The 26,958-nt window shown below is 41.8% G+C and overlaps 1 protein-coding gene across 10 annotated transcripts in view; it reads left to right on the plus strand.

The window, feature by feature from the left end:
• ZNF521 (zinc finger protein 521) overlaps positions 1-26,958 on the plus strand; it is a 466,135-nt gene that overhangs the window by 370,970 nt on the left and 68,207 nt on the right. For 8 of the 10 annotated variants that reach the window (XM_060243880.1, XM_060243883.1, XM_060243886.1 and 5 more), the window contains one exon: positions 17,212-17,277. The exons of the other annotated variants lie outside the window; for them this stretch is intronic. In XM_060243880.1, the coding sequence (XP_060099863.1) occupies positions 17,212-17,277 (66 nt within the window). The remainder of the gene's footprint in view (positions 1-17,211; positions 17,278-26,958) is intronic. 10 annotated transcript variants of the gene reach the window in all.

The following is a 26,958-nucleotide window of genomic DNA, read 5'->3' on the forward strand; positions in this document are numbered from 1 at the left end:
GGGTTGACCCCTGGAGTTAACAAGGACTCCAGGACATAGGCAGTGATGGCTGGGGAGGAAGAGCATGGATATTACGGTCAGTCAGAGGGATGAGCTGGATGGGAATAGAGAGAGAAGCCTTGACACTCACCCTGGGTTTGTGACAGGGGAGGGGGCAGACTGGTATTGCAACCACCCCCTGCTGGATTTTGAGGCCAGAGGAGCTGCCCTCCATTGGAATCTTCCCAACCAGCTCATCCCTCTTTCTCTCAGTGACATCCATGCTCTTCCTCTGGCCATCACTGCCTAATTCCTGTTTATTCCTTTCATCCCTTCCCTGTTCTCCCAGGCAGTCCCACCCTCCTAATATAGGTGTTTGGCAGTTGCCGGGGGTGGGGGTAACTGTGTTCCTGCTCTCCCTCTCCCAGCTTAGTGAATGGGAGATGGAGATCAGCTTTTTCTCCTTTCCCAGCAATTCCTCCCCCCCCCCCCCCCAAGGGACTCACACCAGCGGGGTCACTCTTCCATTGGATCCTTTTCGTGGACTTCTCCAGCCTCATTCAGAACTTCACCTGGATGGCTTTCCCCTTCATTCCCTGTGTTTGGTTTTCTTGGGGAATCATGCTGCCTTGACAGAGTGGCCTCCAATCTAGGCTTGTTTGGACAGGTGCCAGACAGCATACTTCATCTTTAACCTAGTTTATTAGCTGGTGTTTAAAAATGGAATTGCTTCTATATATAAGCCCATAAACCACATTTCAGTAGAACAGGTGATGAGGTGAAGGTGTATTTGGTAGGGCTGAGCCATTACAGTGAAAGTGCATTTATACAGATTGCATCTATGCAGATGAAAGGAAGGAGGAGCTAAGAGCTGTTAGTGTTTCCAGAATTAATTAGTTAATGTGGAATATGACCAGGGCTTTTTTTGAACAGGAACGCACAGGAACAGTTCTGGCTGGCTTGGCATCAGGGGGTGTGGCCTAGTATGCAAATATGTTTCTGCTGGACTTAGCCCTGTGTGAAACAATGCTGACATCAGGGGGCATGGCTTAATATGCAAATGAGTTCCTGCTGGGCTTTTTCTACAAAAAATACCCTGAATATGACTATAATCATTTTCATGTGGTTATGGATATGCTTTGTTTTGTGCACACATTCAGGCAGTCCGTATCACCATCTATTCGCTTGTTCCTAAGCCTCTTGATGCTATTTACTTCCAATACAGCCATTTTATTTTCAGTACCTAACACATGAGATGATCCATAGAGATACTTAGATCCAGATATTGAAGCTATGAACAGACAGCAGAGATCTTTCTACAAACCCGAGAAAAGCCCCAGATTTGCAGAAAAATCCAAAATCTTTTTTAAAATTCCATTGGAGGGGTAACCCTCCATGTTAATATAATCAGGGCCTATACCTTTAAAAAGTAAACTCCCTCCAGTATCTCAGTGGCCATTAGGGTTGCCAAGACCAATTCAAGAAATATCTGGGGACTTTGGGGGTGGAGCCAGGAGACATTGGGGCAGAGCCAAGAGCAAGGGTGTGACAAGCATAATTGAACTTAAAGGGAGTTCTGGCCATCACATTTAAAGGGACTGCACATCTTTTTAAATGTCTTCCTTCCATAGGAAATAATGAAAGATAGGGGCACCTTCTTTGGGGGCTCATAGAATTGGACCCCCTGGTCCAATCTTTTTGAAACTTGGGAGGTATTTTGAGGAGAGGCACTAGATGCTATACTGAAAATTTAGTGCCTCTATCTCAAAAAACAGCCCCCCCAGAGCCCTCGATACCCGCAGATCAATTCCTCATCATTCCCTATGGGAATTGTTCATGGAGGTGCATGATGGCTGTGGGGGTAGGGCTTCCCCCACTGGTCAGCTGGCTGGGGGAGGGGGGAAGCCTGTAAAACTGGGGGATCCCCCTCTGGGACCTGGGGATTGGGAAGCCTAGTGGCCATTGTGGGGATGCATTAGCAAAAATAACAGTATTGCAGCCTTCAGGCCTGATTTCTGTCAATAAAGGCAGAGGGAGGGCCTTTTCAAGAACTATTTTGTCCTCTCATTCTACCCTTGCTCCCTTTCTCCCTGCTTTGGAGTAAGGAATCAATTCAGGTCTAGCAGCAACTGTAAAACTATTTGCTACTATTGCAATTTATGCAACTCACCCAGCTGTGGTGCTGATGATTTGATCTGGGCCCAGTGGCAGCTTCCACATAGGGTTGCCAGCCCCCAGGTGGGACTTGCGGACCCCCCCACACACACACAAACTGCACAGACTCCTGCCTGCTGCCAGCTAGCTGGCCAGCAGGGAAAGCCCTGCCCCAGCAGCCAACACCCAGTGCAACATCCCCAGTGTGATGACATTATCATGCCAGGGATGTTGCACAGCAGTGCTCTGGTATTTGGGGCAACATCCCTGGTGTGATTACATTACTTCATGCAGGGGATGTTAGACATGGTGATATTGTCCCATCCTTCCATTCCTGGAAAGCTCCCTCTCATTCTCCACCAGTGAGAAGATAGGACCTGGCAACTCTACACATTACTCACCTTACTTAGTTAGGCCTGGCAATGACCACCACTACAAAACTTACCTTTTTTGCAGCTGAGCCAAGTTTTTCCCAAGGAGAGGCTGCCAAGGGGAAGGAAACTGAGAGTTAATGTAATGTAGTGGTTAGAATGTCTTACTAGGATCCGGGCTACCCAGGTTTTTATCTCCACTCTGCCATGGAATTTCTCTGGGTGACTTTGGGGCATTCACTTTCTCAGTCACTACCTCAAAGGATTACTGTGTAATAAAATGGAGAAGAGACTGGTTTGAGCTATTTTGAGTTTCTGCATGGGTGAATGCTGAGGTATAAATATATAATAAAGCTGAAGACTGTTGTGGTGGGCAGAATAAATGTTGCTTGGTAAGTGGGAAGGAGAGAGAAAAAATTCTCACCATAACTCTATTACAGCCAAGACAGATCTTTGTGCAAACCTGAGAAAAGCTCTAAAATAATCTGAAATCCTAAAAAAAAAAAAAAACCCAAGCATTGGGGTTAACCCCCCCCCCTCAAAACAATAGAAGCAGCACCTGTAGCTTTAAGATATGTGGCCCTGTAGAGGCATTGCTAGGCAACCACAACAGTATTGCTAGCCTTCAAGCCTTGGTTTCTGTCAGTAAAATCCAGCTCAGAGAGGACAGCGACCTTTTCAGGGCTCCCAGTCCCCTCCTGCTCACCTCCCTACTTCCCAGAGGAAAGACTCATTGGGGTCCAGGCCCACACCAGCCACTTCTGTAATTCTCCCAGGCCAAGTGGTAGCTACCTGGTGACTCACAGTTATGCACAATTAATTTGGACAACTTGTTAACATGCAATTTGTATGATCCATACACATATGTTTCCACTGGTTGATGTGGTATCATATAAGTTGTCTGGTCTTAGAACTTGCATGACTTGGCTGGGCCTAGTGGTGGCTGCCACATCTTACCTGAGCAACTTACTATTGAATTCTTATTGCAACCTGGCTGGACTTTTCCCAGAGAAAGGCTGCAGTGGGATGGAAGGAGGGAAAGCTGGGAAACTAGTGTGCTATAGTTTTGAATACCTACTCTGCCATGGAAGTTTGCTGAGTGACCTTGTAGGGATGTCAGTGCGCAGTTGGAGGTAGGGAATCCCCTGGCCTGGAGGCCCTCCCCCCACTTCAGTGTTATCAGAAAGGGGGAAAGAGATGTCTGCTGGGCATTCCATTATACTCTATGGAGACCTATTCCCATAGGGTATAATAGAGAATTGATCTGTGGGTATCTGGGGCTTGGGAGACCTGTTTTTTGAGGTAGAGGCACCAGATTTTCAGCATAACATGCAATGTCTCTCCTCAAAACATCCCCCAAGTTTCAAAAAGACTGAACTAGGGAGTCCAATTCTATGACCCCCCAAAGAAGTTGCCCTTATCCTTCATTTTTTGCAAATTGAAGGAAGGCATTTTAAAAGGCACGCAGTCCCTTTAAATGTGATTGCCAGAACTCCCTTTGGAGTTCAGTCATTCTTGTCACCCTAACCCTTGCCCCAAAGTCTCCTGGCTCCACTCCCAAAGTCCCCAGATATTTCTTAAGTTGGACCTGGCAACCCAATGATCTTATCCCAATCACACTCTTTCAACATAATCTACCTCAGAGGGTTGTTGCAAGGAGAAAATGGAGGAGAGAAGAATGATGCAAGCAGTTTTGTGTCAATGGGGAGAATGGTGGACATAAATGAAGCATATAAATACTAAAGCTGAAGATTAGCAAGGGCAGACAAAAGTTATTTGGTAGGGCTGAGAAGATATGTGGGCTGCCAAGAGAAACCACAGAGGAAATAGTATCAGGAGGCGAGTACAGGGGGAAATGAGGTACTTCTTGCAACTCCTTGAGGGTTCACCTCTTTTAATCTTATAAAAATAAAATGAGAAGTCCTAAACTTTTATTTTCAGGGATGATGTTCCAGCCAGGGTTGCCAGCTTTGGGTTGTGAAACTCCTGGAGATGTGGTGGGTGGAACCTGGGGAGAATGGGGTTTGGGAAGGTAAGGGACTTTAGCAGGATATAATGCCATATAGACTAAGTTCCAAAAAAGCCATTTTCTCCAGGGTACTGATTGTACTAGTTGTCATTGTAGGAGATCTCCAGCCAGTGATTTCAGTCCCATTCTTTGGGTGCTCCTGCTGCTGCAGAAACCACATTTCCTTTTTCCAATGAAACCTACCTGGCAGCAGTGTTGAAAATGGCTACATTTGTGCTTTTCATTAGACAGCAACAGCATTATGGAAGCCCATTCTGAACCATGCCCAGGGATGTTCACCCATCAACAAGCAAAACCATTATTTAAGCAGCTGACTCTTTTCTGCTTCTTGTGTCAAAGAGCAGTTATTTACCAAAAAAAATTAAATCACCAGGCATGTAAGTCTAGTTTCTTTTTATGTAGTATGAAAAACCAGGAGTTAAGCAAATCCGTTTTACCTGCATTTGATGTCAGATGGTGTTTAAATAAAAAAATAAATCCAAGAACATGCAGTAGCTTGAATTTTACTGCCAGAGTGAAACTTCACCATCCTACCAAGGGAGCTTTTTGTAATGTTTGTAATGTGCTGCTTTCGTGCTTTAGCAAAGAAAAATGTCACTGCTGGGCTTTATTTTTAACAGACTTTTTAAACATCAATTAATGCTAGCAAATATAGTGGAGGGTTTCTGGCTTCTTATTTATAGGGGTGTGTTGAGAGAGGGAGAGAGCGCAAGTAGCAGGGGAGGGGGGGGAAGGTTATTTTATTTTTAACTCCAAAGGACTGGAGAACAGAGGAGGAAGACTTAGAAAGGCACAAATAGTGGTCAGGCATCAAGTATCCACCAAAAGTCAGCTGGGATATAGGCCTTTAACTTTCCTCTGTGCCTCCAAATATGTCAAGCTGTGACTGTGTATTATTTTCTAGTGTGCATTTTGAGTTATAGGAGTTGTAGGCTAAGCTGGCAAAGGCTAAAGATTTAAATGTCACCGAAGGATTGTACAATTCAAACAACTGACAAAAATAAATATTTTGATAGGTGGACCCAGCATAAGACAGAAAATAGGGGTGTTATTTTTTATTTGTTTTCCAAAAACAGCAGAACCTTTTGAACATAGCATTTAATTTGGTTATGATTTCACTTATTAAAAAATGTGTAGTCGTATGGGTTGGAGCTGTCCTGTGCAGTACATGACAACTAGCAGGTAGACATAGTAGTGGCAGGGACCTTAGCCAGTGATGTAAATGTTACTTCCAGGCACACAGTGAGTTACATAAGCATGTCTGGATACTGCCAACATTCCCCCCTGTTTCTACCATTTTTACCACCGTGGCTGGCAGGGAAGCACTTTCTAGCAGTGAAGGATTCCTTTCCTCAGCAAGGGAATCCATTGGCAGACATCACTCAGATCTTGCACCCATAAAAATCTAGGGAGAATTTAAGCTACTGTTTCAGTTCAAAAACCTTGGTTTCCAATATGGGTTCTTCCAGTTTATGAAATATTTACAGATCTCAACCTCCTTTATAATGAGTTTTGTGGCAGTTTTTGCATGTATGAATGATGTAAAAATGGTAAAAATGAAGCAAAAACATGATCAACAAAAATATGTGAACTGAAAAGGCTTGCATTGACATCATCATCAAAAAGGAACAAAAAAGACATGATCACATATATCTCAAAACAACTGAGCAAAATCAGTTACATTACAACAGAAACAGAAACAAAAAGAAAAAGAAAAAGAAAGTCCTCAAAATGGGCTTTTATCATTCACATTCTGTAAAGGTTATATGATGTCTGGAAGAGCACACTTTTGCTTGCCTTCTAAGTGCCACCAATGAAAGGGTGTCTCATCATTGGGTCTTGATGACAGGAGCACTCTCTTTTTAAAAAATGGTTACCTATTGCACTTCTGATGGATGGGGCACATTGAGCTGGGACTCCAAAAATGTCCTAAGAATTCAGTTGTGTTCATAGGAGAGGGTGCAGTCCTTGAAGTACTCCTGCTCCCCAGAGCATTTCATGATCAAAACCAGAACTATTTTGAGGATTAAAAACCAAATAGAAGCCAGGACAATAGTTTCAGTAATAGAAAAAAATTTGCTTTCTAGTAGTTTCTATCCTGCAGGATCAGAATGGTTTCACATTAAAACAACTCAGGAACCTTCCCATTTCAGTTTGCAGTGATACTAAGGGAGGGGAGAAGAAGTGAGGATCTTTTTTTAAAAAAATAGAAGATGCATTTCTTATGGCAATTCTTTGCATCACAACCATATAGCCTGAGCTTAATGGCAGTGAATCAAGTTATGTTGTCCCTTTGCTGCCTTTGCCTTTTTTCTTGACTTTTGAAATGACGTTGCTTTTCAGAATATGAACGAGAATAATATTCCTTTGTGACTTCACAGTGCCTCATGCCTGGTAGCAAATCTCTATGCTCATCTCTAGTTTTCTTTTTAAATCTGAAAAGTTGTATAGAGGAAAATAGGGAGCAGAGAAATGAATTCTGCCTGCTTAACATCAGCACACTTATTTTTCTTCTCTCTGTTTGTTAAAAGACTGACAAGTAAGCACAACATGACTAGTGCTGTCAGGAAGTACATAAACGTTCAAGCTTTAAGATTTCTGATGGAGACACTTAGGCTATTTTAAAGCAATATCTGGGATTGTGAGCTGACAGCCCAGAGGCACAGAGAGCACCAAGTCCAGAAAAGTTTATATATATGCAGTTTTAAAAGGGCTCCCAGATACTTTTCTTTGTTTATCACAATTTCTTGATTTTAAAATGTACCTTTTTAAAATCAAGGGAGCTACAGTTTGGGGGTAAAACGCATGGCTTAGTACTCTGAAGATTCACCCCTGGTATTTCCTGTTAAAAGAACCAGGGTCAGACTTTGGAGAGCTTCTGCTAGCTGGAATAGTTAATAGTAGGGGTTTGCATAAGGAAGCCATCAAGCTGAAAATATAAATGGAAATTTACAAATTCAAGGTTGCTGATACAATGAAAAACCCTCTCTGAAACAATCTGGGCGGTTTGTTTGTTCTCGGGTTTGCATGCTTACCACAAAAGCAGCATATCTGTTTTTTTCACAATTCCAGTTATTTTTGTGGACAGTGGCCTTTCTGTGGTCCACTCAGAGCCTTGCAAAGTAAGACCACAGAGCACTCTAGCCAGTCACCTTTGAAGACAAAGTGCAGAACTGCTCTTTTCCCTCCCTGCTTTGTGGAGGGCTGGAGGCAACTTATTCAGAGGCCTGTAGAATTCTAACTTTGTCCGGTTTGCTTGAGACTTACAGGGTCTGGATAGACAACATCAACTCCACTGCAAATTTGACATCATTTGGCTGGGAAACAGCCATTCCAGCCTCCCTGAAAGCCCCCAAAGGAAATAATGTCAGATTGACAAGTAGGGAAAGGGGAGTTGTGTATAGAAAAGGAAGTACTAAAACAAATGACAAGAATGCCTATTAGGAATAATGGCAGAGGCCTGCCATGAAATCTCCCAGAGGGGAATGACAGTTTCTGGGCCCAGACTGACTGCTCTGGGACTGAAGTAGGATTGCCAGACAGCACCCCCCCCCCCCCCCAGCAGAGGCATGGGTCCCCCATGCCAGGCCCCACTTCCATGCCACCAATCAGCTGGCTGGCTAGGGGGAACTTAGAGGGAAAATCTTCCCACATGCAGTCAAATCTACGTAATATCAGTGTGACCTGGAGGTGACTCACTTCTGGATTTCAAGGGTTATGCTCTGATATTTGGGCAAAAACTCTATGGTAGAAGCCAAATTTATCAGAGTTTTTGCCCAGATACCAGAGTGTCACCGCCAGCATTGTGAAAATGTTAGTGTCTCTTCCGGGTCACATGGGCAGTGACATGTCCCTGTAGTTGGAGATGCCTTTCTGCTGCTCTTGGTAAGTCCCTTCCCCATCCTCCGCTGGTTGCCAGGAAGGACCTGGCAACCCAAGACTAAAGTGAAAGTTCTCAAAGCACTGATTCTAGTCCCAGGAGCCATTATTCCACTCTAGGGCTATCATTTCAGTCCTAGAGCATTTTCTCTATTTAGTATTTAGTATTTATTTAGTACTTTAAATTTCTATCCCGCCCTCTCCGCAAGTGGACTAAGGGCGGCTAACAACATTCATTTTTACAAATTAACCAATAAAAAAGTTAGTTTAAAATTATTTAAAAATATTTCATTTCATAGTGCCATATCACTACAATATAATATAATATAATATAATATAATATAATATAATATAATATAATATAATATAATATAATAGTGGTGATCATGGTACTCTATAATGATGTAGGGTTCAGGGACTGTCATTCTACTCCCAGGGACTGTCATTCTAATCTGGAGGCTGTCATTCCAGGCCTAGGGCAGGTTTCTCATCATGCAGTCCCCATTTTCATGGAACTTCTATGTGCTGTAACATATTTCAATGGAGTTTATGCAAATCAATTGGCATTTGTGGCTCCCATTATATCCAATGGGCCTTTGGGCCTCTCACATTGTTCCCAATAGACATTATTGTAATTTATTTCAGTACTTCCCCGTAATGGGAGATTGATAGAAAGGAATGCAGGAGTTGCAATACAAGCCATTATTACTTTATGAAAGAAATAAACAGGCTACCACATTTATAAACTGAATGAATGAACGAAGGAATGAATGAGCAAGGAAAAATGGCAAATGCTGTTTTCAAAAGGTATCCAGAATAGGGTTACCAGATCTGACTTAGGAAATATCTAGGGACTTTGGGGGTGGAGCCAGAAGCAAGGTTGTGACAAGCAAGATTGAACTCTGAAGGGAGTTCTGGCCATCACATTTAAAGGGATCACATTCCTTTTTAACACCTTCCTTGCACTGGAAATAATGGAGGATAGGTGTGCCTTTTTGGGGGCTCATAGAATTTTTGAAACTTGAAGGGTGGGGTGAAGTAATGCACCAGGTGCTTTGCTAAAAATGTGCCTCAACCGCAAAAAACAGGGGCCCCCAGACCTTCAGATACCCACAGATTGAGTCTCCATTATACCAGTCTCCATTGTGGATATAATGGAGAGCTCATTGGACATTTCCTATCTCCCCACCCCCTTGCTTTCTGATAACCCTGAAGTGATGAGGGCCTCCAAACTAGGGGATCCCCTTCCTCCAACTGCAGATTAGCTGCCCTAATCCAGAACTATAACAAACAAATTATCAACATGCATCCCTAGTTAATAGTATGCTTTGTTGACTTATAATTTAACCATAGTAGGTATACCACCAGGCCACTCAACCAAGTTTGGAACCTTTTGTCAGTATGAGAGCCACTTATGTTAGATGAAGGTTCTTAAGGCCAGTGGAAGGTTTCTGTACTTATCACAATTTTTCCCATTTATAAAGACTTACTCAGACTGCGAGAATATTCTGATTCCAGTGTTCTGTTCACTAGGCCACAATGTAGGGCTGCCGCTATGATGAGAGCCCGCCCCCCCCCAGCTCTTTTCCCAAACGTGATATCATGGTGGATGCAGTGTTGTGTGTGCCCCAACATCCAATCCTAGCACACTGTGATTAATGAGCCCCCGCCCCAATTAGCTCTTTTCCCAAATGTGACATATGGTCACATGTTGTGTGTGCCTCAAATTCCAATGCTACACTCTGAGATTAGTAAAACTATGCCTAAGTTAACAGCTAACACAATGTTCAACATTCTAAAATAGCCCCTTGATTGGCTTTGTGTGGGAATTTATCATAAAGTAGAGAAATTAAATATGCATTGAAACTCAGGTATCTTTATAATTCTTCATTATAGCCTCAGAAATATTTAATAGTGAACAGTTTCATCTCTTTCCCCCACAAACTGGCATAAAGAAACATATGATCAACCTGCTTTGATTATTGGCTTTGTTAAAAATCACACTCTTTGGTTTAGAGATATTTCATTTCCATTTTCCTGGTTTCCTACATTGGCAGATGTATTTGGGTTTGGATGCACATTCCTCCCAGATTGCCATTTCTGAGTTATATTAATTTAAGGCAAAGAACTCAGTATTATAAGACTGCTATAATAACCAGTATGATTGGGCTTCTTCTTGGTGAAAGCACTCACAGTGGAATGTTAGTTCATTCATAGTTCTGTGGGAGAGCCCAAAACTAGCGTTGCTGTCGTTTGTTGGTTATACTCAGGGCTAGGCAAAAACAGAGTGTGGTAAAGACTCATCACATGCATTATAGCGCTATAGAATGGTTTTAAAGTTGATATGTAAATTATGGTTTTATATGTTTTATTGGATTAATTGTTTTATAATGTTGTAAGCCGCCCTGAGTCCGCTTGCGGAGAGGGCGGGATATTAATGAAAAGTAATAAATAAATAAATAAATAAATAAATAAATAAATAAATAAATAAATAAATAAATTACTTACTTACTTACTTACTTAACCGTGACACTTTTCTTTTCTCTGTCATTTCATCCTTCAAAAACAAATTATAGTTTCAAGGGTTTCTGGAGATATTCTAGAAAGGATTTTAGTTTATCATTCACTTTGCATGACTATGAACAGAAACTTGATCCTGGGTTTCTAAAGATTGTAAAAAGAGGGAACATGGCAGTCTTATGGCCTAGCTACAATATATACCAGTAGTACCATATATGGAGCATGTAGCATTTTTTAAAAAACTAATTTAGCGGGAACATGAGGCTAGGATTTGGATCAGGACTGTGGTGCAAGGGGAAGAGTTCCCATATATTTTCCCCTGTCAGAAATGACTCTGGAAGAGCACAGTTTTCCCACTGAGAAATTACACATGAAGTCATTTCATGTTTCACAACAAGGCAAACAGCACTCGATCAGGAAAACAGTGCATGGGGTGGTAGAGTTGCCAGATCCAGGTTGGGAAATTCCTAGGGATTTGGAGGTGAAGCCTAGGGAGGCCAAGGACCTCAGTGGGCTACAATGCTATAGAGTCCACCCTCCAGAGCATCCATTTTCTCCAGGGAAACTGATCCCTGCAGTCTGGAAATGAGCTGTAATTCCAGGGGATGGACAGGTCCCAGCTGGAGCCTGGCATCCCTAGAGGGAAGACTTAAAACCTCCTTCCTCTCATGCTGCATTTTCATCCTGAATTGGGCCCCTGTGCACTTACTGTGTTTTTAGAACTGCTGGGTGTTCCATACATGGAATTTCTGGTGTATTATGTTGTAGTTAGGGCATAAAATACTAATTAAAGCAGATAGCTAGAAGATGAGGCCACAAGTGTAATCCAGCTGAGGCTTTTTAATGAGAAATCCTTTTGTTAGTTTCTCCAGCACAAACCATGACCTACCCACTGGTCACAGTTTAGCATTAAACATTGTTGACTTGGTGCAGTTCTGCAGCTAGACAACTCATACAGCCTGCCCAATTATCTGACCTTAATAGACACCACAATGTACCATTCTGACCATTACTCTGCTGAACTGGACATACCTGCTTTTCTTAGGGTTGCAAATTCCCAGGTAGGAAACAGGGGAAAAAACAGTGATGCAATAATGAAAACAATAAAATCCAAATCCAACAATTTCTTACAAAATTTTACATAAAGTGAATCTCACACAAAACATTAATTTCGTATTTCCACTGGGTAAGACAATCATAAACAATACCCAACTATGTGTATCTAAGCACACAGCAAGATTTTATAGAATAGAAATCAATTCCAACAACAAAGTACTTAGTGCGAAAAAGTGCTTGTATACTAAAGTGCCAATATTTGATCCATTAGTCCATGTCCATTTCCTGAAGACTCCATAATATCCACCTCTGACAGAGACTGGAGCCAGCTTGTAGCTTGTTATGCCGCTTCCAGGCTACAAGCCGGCTCCAGGCTCCATCAGAGGTGGATATTGTGGAGTTTTCAGGAAATGGACACGGACTAATGGATCAAATATTGGCACTTTAGTATACAAGCACTTTTTTGCACTAAGCACTTTGTTGTTGGAATTGATTTCTGTTCTATAAAATCTTGTTGTGTGTTTAGATACATATAGTTGGGTATTGTTTATGATTGTTTCACCTAGTGGAAATACAAAATGAGTGTTTTGTGTGAAATTCACTTTATTTAAAATTTTGTTAAAAATTGTTGGATTTGGATTTTATTGTTTTCATTATTGCATCACGTTTTTTCCCGTTTTCAACTTCTCCGTGATTCTCCATATTGATATTGAATCCCCAGGGTGGGGGCATGCAATTCCCTAGTTTGGGGGTCCTCTCTCTGCTTCAGGGTCATCAGAAAGCCGGGGGGGGGGGTCCTGCTGGGCACTTCATTATTCCCTATGGAGACCAATTCTCATGGGGTATAATGGAGAATTGATCTGCAGGTATCTGGTGCTCGGGGGGGGGGCTATTTTTGTGGTAGAGGCACCAAATTTGCAGTATAGCATTCCATGCCTCTCCTCAAAACACCCTCCAAGTTTCAAAAGGCTTGGACCAGGGGGTCCAGTTCTATGAGCCCCAAAAGAAGGTTCCCCTATCCTTCATTGTTTCCAATGGAGGGAAGGCATTTAAAAGATGTGCAGTCCCTTTATATGTAATGGCCAGAACTCCCTTTGGAGTTCAATTATGCTTGTCACAACCTTGCTCCTGGCTCTACCTCAGTGTCTCCTGGCTCCATCCCAAAAGTCCCAAGATATTTCTTGAATTGGACCTGACAACCCTAGCTTTTCTGGATCCCAGAAAATTATTTCTCTTTCTCAGTAGATTATATCAGATGTCAACAAAAGAATACTTTTGCATTTGACAGTTGCACAGATTACGTGCAAATGAGCCCTGTCTTCTATTGAATGAAATACCCCTGAGTAAGTTTGCCAAGGCGTTAGCATAGTCTTTTTCCCTTCACCCTTTCAGTGTCTATCCTGCTTGTAGTAATGCTGTCTTAGCAAGAACTTTTTCATTTCTAGTGTTTCATATGATACAACCAGGGCTTCTTTTGTAGCAGGAACTCCTTTGCATATTAGGTCACACTCCCCTGATGTAGCCAATCCTTCTGGAGCTTACAGTAGGCCCTGTACTAAGAGCCCTGTAAGCTCTTGGAGGATTGGCTACATCAGAAGGCGTGTGGCCTAATATGCAAAGGAGTTCCTCTAACAACAAAAAAAAGCCCTGGATACAGTACACAGAATTTCAGCATAAAGTCCATGTTAAAAAAGTAGCTGCAGCAGCAGAAGCAACAGCTGCAAAAGGAGGTAGGATCACTGTGATAGCAGGTACATGAGAAGAAGGTTTCTCACCCCCCACTTTTACTTTTGTGGCAACCCAGAGTAGCTTTTTACATTATACTATGAATCTCCTCTTGTCCCAGAGTTATACCTAGACCCTTACTGGGCAGAGGAGCATTAACCCTACAAATATAAAAGACTCTCAGAAATAAAATATGATAAATGGGGGGTCCCCAGTTACGTTAGTGAGGCTGCAGTTGAACAAAATGAAAAACAGAAGACAAGAGAAAGAAGGATAAAGAAGGAAAAGCAGAAGAAAACCTCTGTTTGATCCAGGTTCAAGTTTTATTGGATGAACATTCAAAAACATTCATCTCTAGACAGAACCCTGGCAATTTACTGCAGCTCCAGTGGCAATAATAATAAATGCATTTTTTACAGCCAAATGGTTCCAGCAGCCAACAACATTACCACTATATAATTAATAACAATAAGCAATTAAAAAGAACAGCAGGTTACAACGATAAAGCACTGAAATATATTAGCACAGAAAAGAAATACAGAATGGTTATGTGCAGAAGGAGTGTGTTGGGTCAAGCACACAAGACCCCACTTGCTACTGCTGTGAACCATTCATTCATTCCACTGGTAGTTGTGCAAGAATTCCACACAATTCCCATCAAAATAAAGGCTACGTAGCTTGGTAGAGTTTATCTACAATCTCTTAACAAAAAGAATGACATGGTGTGTAACTAATGCAAGATGAATGCTATCATTTCAAAATTGAAATTTCATGCTGAATGCTGAGGGAATTAAAAAGTTACATAAGAAAGCAGATGTAACAGCAACCGTATCACTGTAAAGTCATTGTTTATTAAGATAAGGCTATTAAAGTTCGCATTTGAATGTGCACTGGCTCAGTCGCCAGTGAGTTTTTTGTTGCTTTTTGTTAACTAAGAAGTAGGTGTGCCAAATATTCAAATATGAATTATTTAAATATTTCTTCTACATTTAATGCATTCATTTGCCTTCAAGATGCCTTGAATTCATTTTTCTTGTTTTTGAATTTGTTTCTTGCCCTTAGTACATAGGGACTTGCCGAACACCCTTTAACAGACACCCTCTGTTGGCACATGGTCTTTGAGATTCACTTCAGCACTCCCTGCTGTATAAGTATCCTGCCTTCCCTTGTCATTGCTGCACACTTGCTCAGTAGGTGATGCTCACAGAGCCATGCATTTCACTTATGTTCCTACCTCACCAGTCCAGACACCCAGCAAGACACCTTTGAGGGCAGCCCAGGCTCAGTGAGTGCCAGGACTGATCCCAGTTTTTATATGGCCAAAATTCTTTTTATGCAGCGTTCCTTTCCTGTATTTATTTATCCCATTTCTTCGTTCCTCCAGTATTTGTTTTGAGTGTTGATTTGCCAGATTCCCAGCCCCAATACCAGTGTACTGAATTTAGGCTGTTCCTTGTTTTCTCTCAAAGGTGGTTTGTAAGTACCTTCAAATATGGATGTAAATGACAACTTTGTGTCTGTTTCTTTCAAAGTCATATGAGAAGCTCCCCTCGGCAACTCCAGTCTTTGCAAACAGGTTACTGTTGTGTGTTTTTCAGTCGTTAACTGCCATAGAAAGTATGCTTATAATCAAATGCAATGAATATGGGGAAATGTTTGCTTTCAAAAACATGAACATAAATATATGGTGATTAATGCTTACAGCTTGTTTAATTAATTCAGCAAGAGCAGACAATCTCAATCAAATCCACAAATCAGTCATACTGGGGCAGTTGGATTTAAACTAACAATCTCATTTATGTTAATAAAACAGTGATGGTTTAAGTCCACATAGCACAAATTGTTTTATGTCATGGCTACTCATCAACAGATTTACACCTGAATCTTGAACACCTTAGAAATAAATCCTGTTGAAATCAATGACAGTTTCTTTACAAAAATGTCTGTGGTGTATTTTGATGAGGATAAATTAGATTATTCTGTTAATTTCTTGGAATAAGTGGCATGTGTTGTACAATTTAAAATACAATTTTAAAAGATCCGTGTAAATATTACAGTGAAATTGAGGTATACAGTTTTAAAATGGAGCCTGTTTAGGAGCCATAGTTATTTTATACTGCATAAATTTTCTTCCCATTTTTACACATACAGGATGAATTGGTTTTCTGTATATGTGTTTAGTGCATATCAAAATGTACTTTACCCACATGTCCACCTACATTAGTATGCCATATCTGTTTAAATACAATTAAATACCATTTTTGTAAACTAGTTGCAAACTTCCACAGGATGTCATCTGCAAGACCCTGTTTAGATATTTCCTGGTAGGCATAGTTGGTGCTACCTCTGCGGCTGGTAAGCCAGTGAACATAATAGCCATAGCCTTTCACTAAGGGCCATTTATGTTTCCCAACCACATGGGAATAATTTTCCCATGAGTTTTTCCTCCATGACTGGGATAACTTTTAAATGGCTTAGGCACAAGTGCTGAAGACAATCCCATAAGAACTAACTGTGGCATCAGCACCCCACAGGGAGGAGATGATCTTTCCCTGGTAAATAACCACATATATGTGTGATGGATTCCTTAAGTGTTGCCACAACCACAAAGGAATTGCTTGTGCAGAAGTGGCTCCCACAATAGCTGGGTTTAACATTCAAATGGTCCAATGATTAAGGCATGTTTTATAATTAAACTCCATGTTGTTTGAAATGCTCCCTGATAAGGTAGGAGTGGTTGTATAGTGGTCACGCTACATATGACCTGCCCTCTGAACAGAAGATATAAATTTTTAACATTACCTGGAAGCAAGCAATTAGAGGGGACAACAGCCACATTGTTCCATGTTAAGATGTAAAATATGACAAAAGTCTACTCTTCTGTCCCGTAGTGTTTCCTGTGTTGCCAAAAAATTACAGAATGACTACTGCTTATTTAAACTATCTCAGACACAATGTATAGCTGAAGAAAAAGGCAGTGAAGAAAAGTACAATGTACCCCAAATGCCTGTATATCAAGATAGCCATGTGGCATGTATTCATAATGGTACTTTTCCTGTGGTCCTAAGGCAACTTGATTCTTTTCAGTGTTCACAGTGTCTAGTATTCAGAAAAACAAGTGAGGTAGAATGTAGCCTGGTCTGGCCATTTTCTCCACTTCAGACAACTACTAGTTGCTTGCTCTGAATCCTGAGCAAAGAAGTTGTTTGATGAAGGTATAGATTACACAGTTCGTGTGTGATCCTCTGTAGAGTGGAATTCTTATTAACTGATTACCAGTGCAGTCCTAAGCAAAGTTACACCCTAAGCCCATTGACTCTCAGTGAATTTGGAAGGGTTTAACTCTGGATAGGCTTTCACTACACATGTCACAGTGTTAGATGCTGATGTTTCCCCTGTAGTCCTAACTGTAGAATAGGTAGCATTTAGTTTGTGCTGCATGAAGTGTCCATGAAGTATCCTTTTTCAATTTTATCAATTTGTGTTTTTTTTGTGTAGAACTCGATGGTAGATATACCAGTACTTCCACCAGTTCCAGAAGTCCCAGACGGGTGGGCAATACTAGTAGGTATTTAACATCAAACCACAGAGAAATATGAATAACCATTAAAAATTTCACTTAATACAACAATACAGAATTGCTTTTTAAAATAAGAGAGGCAATGCTTTAAAATATCCCCCATTCTGATTTGGATTGAAATACATTTTCCTAATATCAATGTAATTTTTCTTAATAGAATTTCTGCCCTATATTATGTCATTTTAATTGCTCATTTTATTATAAATTTATGTAATGTACATGTTGCAGGGCAGCACCAAAAAAATCTCTTATTTCAGAGAAATGTATACAAGCATAAAATTGAAAGCCTGTAACCTGAAGGTGTATGTCAGCACAAATTCAAAATTGATCATGGTCTTGTCCCCAAAGAACCTTGGGAAGTACTGCAACATGGAGAATCTCAGAGAGTTTTGAGCATCATAAACCTACAATAACCAAGGCCACTTGGCAAGACATGGCATTCACATTGATGTAACCGCTCTTCATAGTTATAGTCAAACACATAATGTGCCTCTTCCTTAATTTTGAGTACAAGTCCTGATATTATGCTCATCGTGGCTGAGTTCACACTTCACTTTTGTGATGTTCGTTTAATTCTCCCTGTGGTCAGCTCCCATATTCCATCAGTAACTTAAATTGAGCATCACATGGATCTCCCAAAACACAGGATACTTCCTATAAAAGCATTCCTCACATGATCCAGATGGCCCACATGTTGCACAAGTACAATTGTTACAAGTGCAGCAATGGAATCAACTTCCAGGAACTATTTAGATTAGGTTTATAGGTAACCAGATATGTTCAAGGACCTTCAGTGAGACACAGATCAGGCATTTGGAACTTTTATAATGCTGGTTTTGTTCTACATTAAATGGGAGTGTTCTGTCAATGAAAGATGTATTTTAATTCCCCCCTCAATTTTGTTAAGATCTAACAACCTGCTAAATGAAAATATTCAGCATGCCTCAAAATTTTTAGCTGGGCATATTTTTTTTATGTTGTTGTTGAGGTAGTGGTAGTATTTGTAACAATAACTGAACATATCTTTTTCCCGAATGACAAAATGGCTGGACCTGTGAGACATAGGAATCTAGCAGTTGGGAAACTTAGCATCAGATATTTCAACTGAAGACTTAAATCTACACCAGCATTCACATATTAGTGTTCCTTCCTTATTACCTATTTCATCTGTTCCTGCTTTGTTGAACAAAGTTCCTTTACCCACTTATTGCCCTAAGTAGCTGCTTCTTCCTGGGTCCTTGGCATGATTGACAGGCAATAGTTTGTAATTATGGAAATAAGCCTGAGGAAACTTGAGGCTCATGAACTTTTTCCTTGTTCCTCCTTGGCCTCAACTGGGAAATTAACAGTACAATCAAAAACAGAGCCACACCCTTCTGAGTCTTTTGATTTCAGTAGAGGGTGTAACTGCTTAGGATGTAAATGCTAAAACATATTTTGTGATTTTGGCTGAATCATAAATTATCTGCTCCACAAACCAGAGGTTCAAGCGAGTGTGGTATAGTGCGGTGGACTCTAATCTGGAGAACCGGGTTTGATTCCCCACTCCTCCACCTAAAGTCTGCTGAGTGCCTTTGGGTCAGTCACAGTTCTCTCAGAACTCTCTCAGCCCCACCTGCCTCATAAGGTACTCATTATTGGGAGAGGAAGGGAAGGCGATTGTAAGCCACTTTTAAACTCCTTTGGGTAGAAAAAAATGGGATATAAAAATGGGTTGCTATTGGGGGTGAACTGTCCCGGAGACACATGCTTGATTGCAGAGTGCCTCAAGGGGCGGTCCTCTCCCCGATGTTATTTAACATCTATATGCGCCCCCTTGCCCAGATTGCCCGAAGATATGGGCTGGGTTGTCACCAGTATGCTGATGACACCCAGCTCTATCTGCTTATGGACGGACGGCCTGCGCCCCAGAAAATTTGGACCGGGCGTACAGGCCGTGCCTGGGTGGCTCAGGCTGAGGCTAAATCCAGGGAAGACAGAGGTCCTTTGCTTGGGTCATTGGGGTCCGGGAGGGGAAATCCCCCTGCCAGTTTTTGACAGTGCGCCGTTGACAGTGACGCACAAGGTCAAGAGCCTGGGGGTACTATTGGAGCCTTCCTTAACGATGGAGGCTCAGATAGCAGTCACTGCTAAGTCCGCATTCTTTCATCTTAGGCGGGCGAGGCAGTTGGCCCCTTTCCTGGAGCGTGACGATCTAGCAACGGTGATCCATGCAACGGTCACCTCGAGGTTAGACTACTGCAATGCCCTCTACATGGGGCTGCCCTTGTGCCGAACCCGGAAGTTGCAGTTAGTGCAGAATGCCACTGCCCAGTTGTTATTGGGACTCCCAAGATGGGAGCACATTCAGCCGGGGCTCCGGATTCTGCACTGGCTGCCAATAATATACCGAGTTCGGTACAAGGTGCTGGTTATTACCTTTAAAGCCCTATATGGCCTAGGACCTGCCTACCTTAGGGACCGTCTCTCCCCACATGTTCCCCAGAGAGTACTGAGATCGGGATCTCAAAATCTGCTCGTTATCCCCGGGCCAAAGGATGCCTGCCTGAAATCTACCAAAGACAGGGCTTTCTCTGTAACGGACCCTTTCTGGTGGAACCAGCTGCTGGAAGAGGTGAGGGCCCTGCGGGACCTTGGCCAGTTCCACAGGGCCTGTAAGACAGCCCTCTTCCGGCTGGCTTATAACTAACTGGCATTGGAAGCTGAGTGTAGTTTTAATAGACTGCTGTTATATGTTTTATTTTACTGTTTTAACTGTGTAAGATGTTTTAAATTCAATATTTTTATGTTAGATTTTATGTGCTGTGAGCCGCCCTGAGCCACTTCGGTGGGAAGGGCGGGATATAAATTGAAATAAATTTGAAACTTGAAACTCTTCATGATTTGGAAGGCTGGTTTGAGGAACAGAGAACAAACCACTGTTTGGGTCCGATGAAATGACAAAGTGTGGTTTGGTGTGAACTGACTTCATTTTCTAGCCCTAAATGACTGAACAGCAGGAAAGTTTGCAAGTCCAAGATTTCCCTGGGCTTGTTCTGTAATGACAAACAATAATTTGTTGTTATGGGTGAACAGTGCCATAGAGTTGGAATGGACTAAAGGTCACCTACTTCACTCCCCTACCTCGTCTTCTGTTTCCCATTGCAGCTGGTTCATTCCATCTGCTGCTGAAACAAAAATGCTGTCTCCAGTAAGTTGCTGCCTTAGGCAATCATCCAGGGTCATCTTTTAACTGGCCAGTCCTGGTAGAACTGATATATGTTACTATCAATTTATTTAATAAGTTACCAGTATTCATGATAAATATTTTGGTTTGTTCAAATCTTACTTTAACAAGTTCATTTGCACATTTTTAAGCTGGGAGGGGGGATTATTTTTTAGAATATTCTGATATAGAAAAACCATAGCAAAATATCATGTGCCTTTCTGATGAGTTCCAAGCACATATGTAGTACTGGAATCTTTGCAAAGTTCTTGAGCTTCCTTGGCAGCCTGACAGTCACAAATACAGGGAATGTTAGGCTGGTCACTTATATAAATGCCTTTAAAACTGGGTAGGTTATGAATACACAAAGGACAAAAATATTGGTGGCTGCTACTCATGACATTTAGAAGCAGTTTCCCTGTTAAGATACAGTCTATTTCTGACTACCAGATGCTTGAATCTAACAATAGAGGAAGCTATCCCTGCTTGTGATCTTCCCTGTGGCATCTTTTGCCTACTGTCAGGAGGACACAATACCAGACTAGATTTACTTTTATTGTGACCCAGCATGTGATTTCTTAGAGAGGAGGTCACCGCTCAGTGGTAGAGCCCATGCTTTGCATGCAGAAAATCCTCAGTTCAATTGCTGGCATCTTCAGTTTTGGTGCTGTTTTTTTTAAAAAAGGTACCAGATTAGAGAAAGACGTAAAAATGGGGAGTCACTATCAGTTTAGTAGAGTACTGAGCTAGGCTGACACATGGTCTGACTCACTCTAAGGCAGTTCATATGTTTATACATCCCATTCATGGCTGAATTGGACATGCAGAGAATACACTTTTGACTGTCAAAGAAATTACTCACTTGAATGTCTCCCTGTGTTTAAACTACTTGGCTTAAGTAGAAGCATAATTTAAACTGAACAAGCTAGCTTTCCACATTCAGGGAGTTTACACTGAAGAGTAATCTCAGTAGGATTCTGTGTAGACCCACTTAGGAGTGCTCTCCTAGTCTAGCTTTCTTCCTGGCATGCTAGCTTTCCGTGTGCAGTGAATATTTAATAGTTCAAACTTGCCATCCACTGTGCCATCTACAGTCTGGTCCTTGAAATGCTTACGGTGTGTTTTTCCTGCATGTTGGAATTGGTGCTGAATGTTAGGTAGATGTAAAGGTTTTCCAATATTTCTCTTTTGTTCCTACCTTTGTTTGAGACAAAATAGAATTTGACATTATTTAGATTTTATTCTGCTTTTTTGCAGTGGTACTTTCTTCCAATACTATAAAATTCCCTCCAGCAAATACTAGTTGTATCTTTGATTTTAGTATCTCCATTTCCTTACTGCTATAAACCTGAATTGTTGTTTGGCAATAATTCTAGAGAAATTGTAAATGACAGAAGGCCCATTACAATCAGGTAGGAATGATGAGCATATGCTGCAAGTCTTCGGGCAATGTTAATTTCTGTATTAAGTCTTTAAAGAATCAATGTGTGCTCCTTAGCCAGGTGAAACCAAAAAGAAACAAAAAAAAAATTACCTGTTATTCAAGTAGATACTGTTGTGTTCAATTTCCATGTTTTGTTGTAGGACCAACATAGCTGTCTAGAACAAGATTAAAATGTTGTTATAGCTTCAAAACAATCGAAAGTCTCAGAAAAAAATGTTAACTGAAGACTGTGTCTTGGTTCCTATACTTCCCACTTGAACAGCATGGTCCTCCTTTGCTGAGCTATAATCCATTGGTTTGTGTGTTCCAGAGCAGCTAGATGCTCTGTGATGGAAGACTATGCTATGCAAGTGGAAAGAAGGATAGGATCCAAGCTAATGTTCACCTTTCACCACCAGTAATTGCCCCCACAGATGGAAGAAAGAGACGGGCACGAGGGTTTGGGTAAACTAAGGGCCACTTTATTTATTAATATAACAACAAGGGCTATAAACATAACAGGCAGCATGGCAGGGCCAGGGGATAAAATATCCCTCCCCTGCCACATGATGGGTGAGCCACCCTGCCCCTAGGTATAGCCAAATGAATGGCTCGTACTCGGCCGGCATGGCAAAGGTCCAGAACTGGGGTGCTAATGGTGCTCACCGAGCTGCATAATGGAAGTTATGCAAAAACCCAGGCAACCTGTAAAGTGGCCAACCTACTTAACCAGCCACACCACAGCCAGTTCCACAATCCCTTCTGCAAGCAGTGTGAGGTAGGTGAAAAACACTTCTTCCAACAGCCAAACAGGAAGAGGTGAAAAAATCCTATCCGGTCCCGCAAAATAAAAGCAACCAGCTGTCGCCCACACTGCACCAAGAGCAGAAGGATGGGCCAAGCACGAGGCAAAGACTGGGGAGTGGGAGCAGAGTCAGACGTTAGGGCGTATAGGCTCTGCCCATGTCTCCCATAGTGCCCTGCTTATTCTTCTTCCTCACGAGGAGGCAAAACGGCCCCTGGCGGCAAGGCTGTTCAGCCTATCTCCAGTTGGGAGCCGCATTAGTTGGAAACCACTTCAGTTGCTATTTCAGTGGCCACTACTTTGCTTCTGTTTCAAACTGCCCCCTTTCTTTCTTTCTTTCTTTCTTTCTTTCTTTCTTTCTTTCTTTCTTTCTTTCTTTCTTTCTTTCTTTCTTTCTTTCTTTCTTTCTTTCTTTCTTTCTTTCTTTCTTTCTTTCATAGGATACTCCCAGCTGGCTGTTCTGTTTAATAAACAATGGTCATTCTTGTCTTCAGGAATGATGTAGACAACAGTAATGAATGGTTATTGCCTTTCTGCATTGTTCAGTTGTTCCCTAGACCAAAAGATATCCTGCTGTCCTCAACTAAAGCCAGGGGTTTTTTGGCCCTGGCTCCTGCCTAGTGGAGCTGTCTACTTAGTGACATCTGCACCCTGCAGGATCTAACCTAATTCTGTAGGGCATGTAAGACAGAGATGTTCCACCAGGAGACCAACAGTCTTTTGCCATATCTGACCTGCAACTCATCATATGGAGGGAGAAGAAGAACAATACATCATCAATTATCTGATATATATTATGTCACTGTTTTTATTGTAATTTAACTTATTTATTTTAATTTTGTATGCTTATTCAATGTTGTACACTGCTCTGAGCCCTGCGGTGGAGGGTGGCCTATAAATTAAATCATCATCATTTAAAAGGCATTTAATGAGCCATGGTTGGATACAGAACTTTTTGCCTCATCCAAAATGTATCTTATGTCCTTATGAAGTTGCTGTGTTTCATAAGCATAGTCTAGACCACTAATCTTCAGTTGATGAGCCAGGCCCCTTGGGTGGGTCATAGAGCCCAACTTGCTGAGGTTCAGGTCCCTCTAGAACTGCCGTAAGAGTCACCAGATTTTTTGCTGCTTTTTGGAAAGGACCTGCTGCCTCTGTATGCACACTGAGAGGAACAATAGGATGGCAAGGTGATGTTAGTTTGGCCACCTAAGAGTTTGTCTCCATGTGCACATGCAGTGCATACCCCGCACAGACACCAGTAAGGTTATATTTCTACTTCCTCTCTTAGTCTGGTGTCACATGATTTCCTGTCATGTAATTGCAATTCAGGGGATCCCATGCTGCAGCTTGGATGCAAAAGGTGGGTCCAAGGTCTGGAATAATTGACGATAGGGTTTCCAGGTCTCTACAGCATGCCAGCAGGGGGTAGGAGGGAGCCTTCTGGGAGTGGGACAAGGTTCTGCCCCCAAACAGCGATGTCAGACAGCAACGTCCCTGGCGTGATGACATCATACAGAAGTGACATCACATTGGAGCAGTGCTCTAGTTTGAGGGCAAAACTCTATGATAAAATCACCCTCAGACCATAGAGTTTTGCTCCAAAACCAGAGGGTTGCTGTGTGTCATTCCCAACTTGATGATGTGACTTCCATGTGATATCACCACATTGGGAATGTTGCTGTTTCCTTGCTGGCTGGCAGTGGACAAAAGCCCCCCTAAATAGGGGATCCCTCACCTTGCTTGTGGAATGGGAACCCTAGTTGGAGAAGACTATTCTAGCATGCTATTTCTGTTTAGGAGGACAGAAAGGTATTCTTCAAATCTTGGGACCATTCACACTGTTACTTCAGAGTTGCTTAATCTGCATAGAATTGCTGCTGGATTTTACAGTGATTAATTATGTTTAACATGAAATGTCCCTGGGAGACTAGAAAAGGAAAAAAAACCCTATAGCAGCAGACCCAGGGTTATTTACGCTATACCCTCAGTACAACGCATCATGAATATAGAGGGCTGTATGCTTTTCCAGACTAAGATGGCACTTATTGGTTCCTATCCTCCATTCAATGTGTAAATCTGTGCAGCCAAGGGGGTTAGCTTTGTCATACATGGCATTTTGTTCCTGCTCTTTAGACCCCCCTGGCTTATAAATTTGTGCTGTGAAATTAACTCTGTCATGAGGGAAAACAAAGTGAAAAGGAAGAAATTGGTCTAGGGCATATGTTGTTCAACCAGAATAGGAAACATGTTGACCTGATATAGCCACAAATGCTTTTGAGAGCTACAGAATTACAGGAACAGTAGACCATATAAGACCTGTGTTGAAGGGAAGGAACAGGATTCCCCCTCCCCCTTTCTGAAGGGAATTATGCCATAGCAGGGTTTTCCATAGACATAGCCCTCTAACTAGGCAAAGGCCTCCATAGACAATCAGATCTTGGGACCTTTCTGTAGACTCTGCCAAAGCTTGTATCAACTGCATTTTTTCCTTTGTATGAGGGTCTCAAACCTCATCCAGTTTCCTGTCATGCAATATCCCATGCACTCAAAAAGAATGGGAAGGGCAGTTTTGCTACAGGTGGTATACGATGAGCATGCTGCTTGTTGCCAGTTCCCTTTGGAAAAAAAGATGTGCCAAGGATTTTTGGGGAAGGGTTTTGGCGGGGAGCTTAAATCCCACCAACAGAAGGTTCACTAAAAGCAGAGCAACAAGGGAGGCAAGAAGCCTTGCTTTGCTTCTACACTAAATGCATTTTCCTGAGTGACTAGATGGCACAGTGGGGGAACTGCAGGGTTACTAACTAATATAGTATAAGACTTAATCTCTGGTTTGCACATATAATTGTATTTTGTTTGTATTTAATATTTGCCTTTTATTTCTGTTTGACTGTTATTATGTGCAAAAATAATAATAGACAATGAGGTACACATGAGAGAGAGGGAATTCCATCACTTGGTTGCAAAGGAAATGTCCAGTAGGTGCGTCTTTCAGCAACAGTCTACATGGCAAGTAATCTACACACTGTCAGGAACAAGTTGTTTTCCAATGTTCCATATTGCCCCATATTGTGCTTTTAAGCATTCACAAACTGTAATATCCCTGCAATAGATGCAAAAGCAGGAACAAATTTAAGCAATGTGCTAAGGCAATCTGATTCTTCAACTTTATTACATAATAAAGTTCTTCATAATAAAAATTTATCAACATACTTCAGTGGTAAGGACAAGGTTTCTCTTTTTGGGGAGGATGGGTATATGTGGACATGCAGTATTTTATTGCCGTGGTTAATCTCATACTCTTGGATATAAAGAGGGCTAAGAACTATAATGTATTATTTTCTTTTTGAATAGGAAAAATGCACACTCAAGATTATTGTTTTCCCATTTAACTAAGTAGCTATTTTTGTTGTAACATTTCTTCTCATTCTTTTGTTCATTTGTTCATGAGAGCTGGTATGGCATGGTGATTAGCATGTAGGACTACGGCATAGGTTGTTTGGGTTTGAATCCCTCATTCAACCATGGAAGCATGCCAGATGATCCTGAGCCCGTCACAGCCTCTCAGCCTAATCTGCTCTCACAAGGTGGTTGCTGAGAGAAGGTGGGGGAGGGGGGAGACAAAGTCAAAAGCTACTTTGGGTCCCCAATCATGGAGGAAAGCAGGATATAAGTTAAATTAATTGTTGGTAACCTACTGTTTGTTCTGTAGATTTCCAGAGCAGTTCATATAATAGATTTTAAAACCATAAAAATGGGATATAACATTTGCTCTTCTACCAGCAGTTTGCACTATTTTCCCAAGAATGAGAACAGTGTCCAGCTTTTTTTCTGCTGGAGCCCACAGGAGCGGAGCATCGTCTGGGCTGACCAGGGCTCCAGCCGGCCTGACCTGCCATGTTGCAACCACATGCTCCCAGGCGGTGTGGCCTAATATACAAATGAGCTCTTGCTGGGCTTTTTCTACAAAAAAAGCACTGGAAAACACCTCATGACCATGGCATATGTTAAGTCAAAGCAGACCACCTTGTGAAAGGTCCACCACTGGATAGGTGTCAGACAGGCCTGCCCATTCTGTGTCTATTCTCTTTCTGTCTCAGGTTAGCATCCTCTTTTCAAAGAACAAGGACTGAGGCAACACTTCCATTGACCAAATTCATGCGGCCGTTGTTTCCTCTATGGAAATTCTTTGGCCCTTTCCCATGTGAAACTGGCTCTTGTGAATGGCTTCC

Source organism: Heteronotia binoei, chromosome 7 (assembly GCF_032191835.1).
Source record: "Heteronotia binoei isolate CCM8104 ecotype False Entrance Well chromosome 7, APGP_CSIRO_Hbin_v1, whole genome shotgun sequence".
In the NCBI taxonomy this organism is placed as follows: Eukaryota; Metazoa; Chordata; class Lepidosauria; order Squamata; family Gekkonidae; genus Heteronotia; species Heteronotia binoei.